General features: G+C 48.7%; 1 protein-coding gene across 1 annotated transcript; it reads right to left on the bottom strand.

The window, feature by feature from the left end:
* Window positions 1-281: 281 nt before the first annotated feature.
* Window positions 282-4,271, bottom strand: LOC126544914 (uncharacterized). Its single transcript, XM_050192458.2, has 2 exons — window positions 4,262-4,271; window positions 282-2,456 (listed from the first exon to the last, which is right to left on the bottom strand). Exon 2 carries the CDS (start codon window positions 2,449-2,451, stop codon window positions 1,786-1,788), a length of 666 nt encoding a protein of 221 aa, XP_050048415.1. The 5' UTR covers window positions 2,452-2,456; window positions 4,262-4,271; the 3' UTR covers window positions 282-1,785.
* Window positions 4,272-8,473: the final 4,202 nt, after the last annotated feature.

Below are 8,473 nucleotides of genomic sequence, written 5' to 3'. Positions count from 1 at the left end.
GTACATAGCGTCGCAGATTTTAAGTTTAGATTCGCAATGTTGTTAGAAAGGGAAAAAAACACTTCGGCCTTTGTTAATCGCACTGATTCAAGCTTGTTGCAGGGTGTTTCTGAAAATGTGTTGAATATTTCATTAAGCATGCACCATGCGCTGAGATGTGAATGAATTTCTTATCCAAGTGAAATATCGCAAATGTTTGTCGAATATCTGTGATGGGTCGGCTTTCTTTTTTTTTATCATCTCTATACAGGAGTCTTAAGCAAACAAACAAATACACGAAATCACAAAAAAAGATCGGCTTTATTTATTTCTTCAAAATACGGCGCTGTCACCAGACACTTTCGGTCTTTGGTCGACTTGTGTAAAGTGAATAAACTCTACAAACTCAAGTAATCAGACGAGATAGCTTGACAGAACCTCGAGTTTCTCATGTTGAGAATAAAGGCCTTTCACGAAAACGTAGATGTATTGTCATGTCTTATATATTTTAGACCTTTCAATCAGAAATAGAGATATCTAAGCTTCAGTTTCAGAATGAGTACAACATGAAAGCTTGGGTGAACACAGCTTGTTCCTAACATGATATGGGAAGGCAACAGGAACAGCTCACATGAACTTGTCCAGAGCTTTGCTTCGCAACGTACACGATGTGGTTACCATGTTCCATGAAAGTTGAAAGATAGGCGATTTAAACAGGATACTAAGAGGACGACATTAACTTTTCTGCTATACATATCAACAAAGAAACATATCTTTGTAGTGGTTTCATTTGTGATAAAGAAAGGAAGCTGCGCGGTGACATAAATAATTACAGACCCTCTTGTGACCACAGGCTCTATCATAGGTTACTATAGCTAAGCTAGTCACATTTAGAGCTTTGATAACATGAAAATCTATGCTCTTATACCCGTACTGGCAAAGCCGGCAGAGCCATCGCCTGAGAAACTTGCTTCTGAACGGAGAGAAATAAAAGGTTCGCAAATTTTCATGAGCACATTTTTCGCTTTCATAAACGGATGCTTTCTATTACTGCTCACAAAAGTAATAAGTCAGCACTCACGAATTTTCTATCGTTGATTAGACAGTGAAGTAGACAGAAAAAATTTTAGTACGTTTAGTATGTGGATGACAAAGGTTGCACTTCCCTGCATGTGGCATTGCTTGCTATAAAGGCAGTATAACTCGATTCTGACATCTTGTTGCAGTATGGCCTCAGGATATGATCTCAGATAACCACCCCTTATCATGGAAAACTGCCATGAACTGTGCCGGCTAGAATGAAGAAATTTCTTTTACCGGCAGTGTTTCTGAGCACAAGCGGGGCTTGTTACTTTGTGACACCCTTATAAATGTACCGTTACATTCCGTTCAAAGGATTGCAAGAAAATATTCATGTACATCGAAGCATGCTCCACAGGCTGGGTCAGCTTTAAAATTGCCTCGCTTTATGACCCGTAGAAAGTCTGCAAAGAAGGAAAAAAAGCTTATATGGATCTTGCACGGTGCGAAGAGCTCAACAGTTGTTTGAGACATTCGGCTTTCGCCGCTCCGAGATATACAACCCTAAAACATATACATGTTTCAGTGTTAAAAGTTCAATGTGCTGCAATATGCAGCAACGTACGCCACAAAAACATTTCTCTACGAGTGTGACATATAACAAAAACGCGTCCTTGTGTGCCGGGCATACTCAGCTTCTCTCCAGACAACTTGGAGCGGGCCCTGTGTTTCTGAAAATGGCAGTGTCTCACGGAACCTAGAGTTGACGCCCCACGGTTTCAGCTATTACACAAGCCACGGCTGGCAGAAGTCCATGAGCTCCGCATCGTCCGCACCGTAGCAGTCCAAGGCACTCGCCGAAGACTCGGACACGGTCGAGGGTGGCACGTCCACCGGTGATGAAGCATTGTCTTCTCCGATGTGCGAGAAGTCGTAGTAGCCTTCCGTGTCTTCGAAAGAAGTGACCACGTGCCGCTGCCGTTGGTCAGGGTTTCCTTCGTACGAAGTCTCATCGGCATCGTCGTCTTCAGTGTCCCTCTCGGAACCACCGTGCCTCTGTTGGCTGGCACCTCGCTCGAGGAGCTCCTGGAGCGCCTTGATGTAGTCCACCGCCGAGCGTAGCGTGTCCACTTTACTCATCTTCTTGTTTTGCGTGAAGTTGGGCACGTGCTGCCTTAGGGCCGCGAAACCCATGTTGACGAGTCGAACGCGGTTGCGCTCGCGTTCGTTCCTTCGGGCCACGGCCTGGGAGTAGCCGGAAGAGATGGCCGGCTGGTGGTAGGGCGTCCTCCTCGCGAATCGCAGCACCTCGCTCGCCTTGCAGTGCTGGTGGTTGTGGTGGTGAGCCGACGATGTGCTTCGTATCATCCTGTACGAACTCATGGCCTGCGCTCTTTCTCGTTCTGTCGCGGTGGAGAAACCGGCTGGTGAAGGCGAACTAGCTAGCGTCATGGAAGCTAAGCTGGCATATTGTTGGCACACCGTTACGCAGAGTTCAAGTAGTAAGAAGTAAACCCGCTTGGTCTCGTCCTGTCTAATGCTCACGAGTTCTGCGGCCGTCGCTTGGTCCGTGGCGATCGGCTTGGACAGGTATGTTCTCGGAAGTTCACCATGGGTCGTGACACTTTCTTACCGGTTTCAGATCACACTGGAATGAACGACACGGAAGACGACAAAACGACTCTACGTTGCATAAGTCGAAGTGCTAAACGAGTAATTGTATTTGGCAGCTCAGAGGTGTCCTTCTGTGCAGCAGCAGTTCCTCCCTTAAATTGTTCCTGACTTGAAAGGTGTGCTGATAACGTCGGACTCAATTTCACGAAGACATGGTTACAAGAAACACGTTCTTAGCAACGGAAATCGAGGGCCAATCTCCTACTTTCAGCGCTCTTGAAGAAGCCTATAAACGGGATGTCACGTACCCGAGTTCATCAGTTCCGCAGTGAACGCTGTCTACGGCAAGTACAGTGGAAAGAGGGAGGCCCGTAAAAACGTGAAATGCGCGCGCGCACACACACACAATCCTCGCGAGACGTCAGGGCACGTGACAGGCGCACCGCGGTGGTGGCACCGAAGTCCTCCTGCTCCGCGGTGCCGGTGCACGCAGGCTGGCACAGCGAGGTGGGGTCTGGGGGTGCGAGACGAGTCGGGCTTCCGTGCTGCCTCGAGGTCTACCGTTCCAGAGGCAAATGCCGCCGCGCTCCATACACACACTCTCTCTCGGTGTAGCGGTGGCCACCAGGTGATTGCGCCTTGATTTCAGACCCCGATCTGCCAGAATCAGAGGAAGCACGCTGCCGAACTGAGCACACACACACATACGCACACCTAAGGATCCTCGGTGCTGTCGTGCTCGAGCTTGCTACCACTGCACGTGGTTTTTGATTTTCTGGCTCGGCGTGCGTCTTCCCTCCCAGTTCCCAATGGGTGGCCAATGGAAGTCGATCACGGAGACGCGCGTGCAGAAGGAGGGATCTGCCACGAAACATGCCCCCCCCCCTCCAGCTGTGCCTTACTGCGTCCCCCTTCGGCCCGCCCCCTAGTTGTTTGGTCCACCACCACCCCTCTTTACTCTCTTACCCCTCGCAACCAACGCTCCCGCCCCCCTCCCGCCAACAGCCACCCATGGAACACCCCCCGCCGTGTTGCTGCCTTGTAGCCACGTTTTCACTCAAGTGATCGCGTGCCGCGTCCTTTTGTTTCTGCTGCCAGGCCACCGTGGGCTCTTCGTGCGCTGTACGTGTTTTCTCTCGTGACTCTCCAGCCGCATACTCCCCCCCCCCAACTTCCCCCCACCTACCACGTCACCCTCCCCCCCTTCCCTGCGTCTATGTAACTATGCTTCGCCACTGCTTGCTAGCGGGATGTGTGCTTGCCAGCCAAGTCGTGAGTGAAAGGAACGCCTGCGAAGTATGCAGAGGGGGGGGGGGGGGTGTTAAGGGGAGGAGGGTTACAGGTGGGTTGGAAGGGGGGGGGCGCTCAGACTGGACATCAAACGGGCTGCTGCTGCTCCTGCTACGCCGCTATCATCCTGTTCGATGCGGACTGGAACGAAACAAACATGCGGCCGCGTTGATTGGGTCACGCTGGCTGGTTCGGTGGCGCGGAACGCGGATGGAACAGTCGCAAAAGGGTTGCTGTGGACTGCATGTTGCATTGTCCTTTTTTTTTCTTTCCCTCAAAACGTTTCGTCCTGCTGCGTTTCCCGTTTATCCCACCAGGGCCGATAAAATACAACCCTTTCCTTTTCTAACAGAGACACGGTTTTGTGGATTCGGACTCTGCTATGTATGCTAAGTGGCGTAGCGGTGGCGTAGAGGTAGAACACCCGCCTCGCGTGCAAGAGGTCCGTGGTTCGAATCCCGGTGCAGCGCAATTTTCCACCGGATAAAAAAAAATATCCGCGTGTTGATAAAATTGCATAAACAGGCCTGGAGTGTGGCCTGATGCCGGTGACCAGAACCGGTAACACACTCCCTCACCATAGCAGGATTGGCCACCCTGGTGCAGTACTTGGCCACAACCTCCTATATGAACACAACAATCAAACCCCGGCCCTCAGTCCCCAGCAGCTGCGAAGCAACTGACCACGGCGGCGGTCAGACCTGCGACGCTGCAGAGGGTGCTAAGAATCCCTGGCTCCGGACAGGCCGCCATTGGAATATGAACCTGGCAACGTTTAACGCAAGAACATTATCTAGTGAGGCGAGTCTAGCAGTGCTATTGGAAGAATTAGAGGGCAGTAAATGGGATATAATAGGGCTCAGTGAAGTTAGGAGGCCAAAAGAAACATATACAGTGTTAAGGAGCGGGCACGTCCTGTGCTACCGGGGCTTAGCGGAGAGACGAGAACTAGGAGTCGGATTCCTGATTAATAAGAATATAGCTGGTAACATACAGGAATTCTATAGCATTAACGAGAGGGTGGCATGTCTTGTTGTGAAACTTAATAAGAGGTACAAAATGAAGGTTGTACAGGTCTACGCCCCTACATCCAGTCATGATGACCAGGAAGTCGAAAGCTTCTACGAAGACGTGGAATCGGCGATGGGTAGAGTGAAAACAAAATACTCTATACTGATGGGCGATTTCAATGCCAAGGTAGGCAAGAAGCATGCTGGAGACAAGGCAGTGGGGGAATATGGCATAGGCACTAGGAATAGCAGGGGGGAGGTATTAGTAGAGTTTGCAGAACAGAATAATATGAGGATAATGAATACCTTCTTCCGCAAGCGGAATAACCGAAAGTGGACATGGAGGAGCCCGAACGGCGAGACTAGAAATGAAATAGATTTCATACTCTGCGCTAACCCTGGCATCATACAAGATGTGGACGTGCTCGGTAAGGTGCGCTGCAGTGACCACAGGATGGTAAGAACTCGAATTAGCCTAGACCTGAGGAGGGAACGGAGGAAACTGGCACATAAGAAGCCGATCAATGAGTTAGCGCTAAGAGGGAAAATAGAGGAATTCCAGATCAAGCTACAGAACAGGTATTCGGCTTTAAGTCACGAAGAGGACCTTAGCGTTGAAGCAATGAACGACAATCTTGTGGGCATCATTAAGGAGTGTGCAATAGAAGTCGGTGGTAACTCCGTTAGACAGGATACCAGTAAGCTATCGCAGGAGACGAAAGATCTGATCAAGAAACGCCAATGTATGAAAGCCTCTAACCCTACAGCTAGAATAGAACTGGCAGAACTTTCGAAGTTAATCAACAAGCGTAAGACAGCTGACATAAGGAAGTATAACATGGATAGAATTGAACAAGCTCTCAGGAACGGAGGAAGCCTAAAAGCAGTGAAGAAGAAACTAGGAATTGGCAAGAATCAGATGTATGCGCTAAGAGACAAAGCCGGCAATATCATTACTAATATGGATGAGATAGTTCAAGTGGCTGAGGAGTTCTATAGAGATTTATACAGTACGAGTGGCACCCACGATGATAATGGAAGAGAGAATAATCTAGAGGAATTCGATATCCCAGAAGTAACGCCGGAAGAAGTAAAGAAAGCCTTGGGAGCTATACAAAGGGGGAAGGCAGCTGGGGAGGATCAGGTAACAGCAGATTTGCTGAAGGATGGTGGTCAGATTGTTCTAGAAAAACTGGCCACCCTGTATACACAATGCCTCATGACCTCGAGAGTACCGGAATCTTGGAAGAACGCTAACATAATCCTAATCCATAAGAAAGGCGACGCCAAAGACTTGAAAAATTATAGACCGATCAGCTTACTGTCCGTTGCCTACAAAGTATTTACTAAGGTAATTGCAAATAGAATCCGGAACACCTTAGACTTCCGTCAACCAAAGGATCAGGCAGGATTCCGTAAAGGCTACTCAACAATAGATCATATTCATACTATCAATCAGGTGATAGAGAAATGTGCGGAATATAACCAACCATTATATATAGGTTTCATTGATTACGAGAAAGCGTTTGATTCAGTCGAAACCTCAGCAGTCATGGAGGCATTGCGGAATCAGGGTGTAGACGAGCCGTATGTAAAAATACTGAAAGATATCTATAGCGGCTCCACAGCCACTGTACTCCTCCATAAAGAAAGCAACAAAATCCCAATAAAGAAAGGCGTCAGGCAGGGAGATACGATCTCTCCAATGCTATTCACAGCGTGTTTACAAGAGGTATTCAGAGACCTGGATTGGGAAGAATTGGGGATAAGAGTAAATGGAGAATACCTTAGTAACTTGCGCTTCGCTGATGATATTGCCTTGCTTAGTAACTCAGGGGACCAACTGCAATGCATGCTCACTGATCTGGAGAGGCAGAGCAGAAGGGTGGGACTAAAAATGAATCTGCAGAAAACTAAAGTAATGTTTAACAGTCTCGGAAGGGAACAGCAGTTTACGATAGGTAGCGAGGCACTGGAAGTGGTAAGAGAATACATCTACTTAGGACAGGTAGTGACTGCTGATCCAGATCATGAGAGTGAAATAATCAGAAGAATAAGAATGGGCTGGGGTGCGTTTGGCAGGCATTCGCAGATCATGAACAGCAGGTTGCCATTATCCCTCAAGAGAAAAGTGTATAACAGCTGTGTCTTACCAGTACTCACGTACGGGGCAGAAACCTGGAGGCTTACGAAAAGGGTTCTACTTAAATTGAGGACGACGCAACGAGCTATGGAAAGAAGAATGATAGGTGTAACGTTAAGGGATAAGAAAAGAGCAGATTGGGTGAGGGAACAAACGCGCGTTAATGACATCTTAGTTGAAATCAAGAAAAAGAAATGGGCATGGGCAGGACATGTAATGAGGAGGGAAGATAACCGATGGTCATTAAGGGTTACGGACTGGATTCCGAGGGAAGGGAAGCGTAGCAGGGGGCGACAGAAAGTTAGGTGGGCAGATGAGATTAGGAAGTTTGGAGGGTCAACATGGCCACAATTAGTACATGACCGGGGTAGTTGGAGAAGTATGGGAGAGGCCTTTGCCCTGCAGTGGGCGTAATCAGGCTGATGATGATGATGATGATGATGATGATGTATGCTTTTGGCAGTCTTTTGGTCGTTTATAGCCTTCCTGTAGACTGCTTGGCTTCCTCATAGACTTACCCTTATTGGTTATACTGAGGGAGAGAGAGATTTATTATGAGAGAAAGGTTGAGAAGGGCTCTAGTCTGCTACACGGTGTTGGGGTGAAGCTAGAGGGAAACAAAAGGAAAGGGAGGAAGTCATTACCATGATGACAAGGATAGACAAAGAGATGCCCATAAACGAAATGAAGAAACAACGGAAAGCTTTTATTACAGTTAGTATATGCAGTCTATCCTCATCGTCTAGTTGGCCATAAGGAGCATGTGTACGGTCCATAAAGAAAAATTGAGAACAGATCTGCGTTTTACATATTGCCGTCCACAGACCTATGATTTGTTTAGTTATCTTGTAAAGGAGAAGCAGAGGCCTCCCCCTTCGCCGGGCTGCCTGTTATATTCTGCCTCGTCTTCCTCCGCTGCCTCGCACTCGCCGAGCGAGCAGCCCAGCCCGAGCTCCGCTCTGTCTTCTTTTACTCGGCCACTCTGCGACTGCTGTGCCACTGCAAGAAAAACGCATCGCAGCACTTTCGGTTTGCCGACGGACACAGTTCTCCGTACGCGACAGATGCACGGGAACCTTGTTTCACTTTTTCCTCTCTGTGTGCCACTCAGATGCCGAGGACCGCACTCGCCAAGAGTTCTCGTCCACTCGCGCACTATTAATGAAGGGCCCTTCGAACTTTGCGCCTAATTTCATTGAAGATAATGGTGCACCTCATTGCACCCACACCTTGTCGCCGATATTGTATTCCGGTGCCAGACGGTGGCGGCGGCAGTTGTAGCACCTTTGTTGGGCATGCACAATCCTCTAGTGCGCCTCTGTTCTGATGTTGCGGCAAAGCGTCTGACGCGCAATGGAACGCCCCACATTTACAGGCGTGTCCAAGGTGAGTGTAGCGCCCAGCGTTGGAAGCTGGC

The sequence above is a fragment of the Dermacentor andersoni genome, chromosome 10 (genome assembly GCF_023375885.2).
Source record: "Dermacentor andersoni chromosome 10, qqDerAnde1_hic_scaffold, whole genome shotgun sequence".
Classification (NCBI taxonomy): domain Eukaryota; kingdom Metazoa; phylum Arthropoda; class Arachnida; order Ixodida; family Ixodidae; genus Dermacentor; species Dermacentor andersoni.
This window is presented reverse-complemented; position numbering and strand designations above follow the sequence as displayed.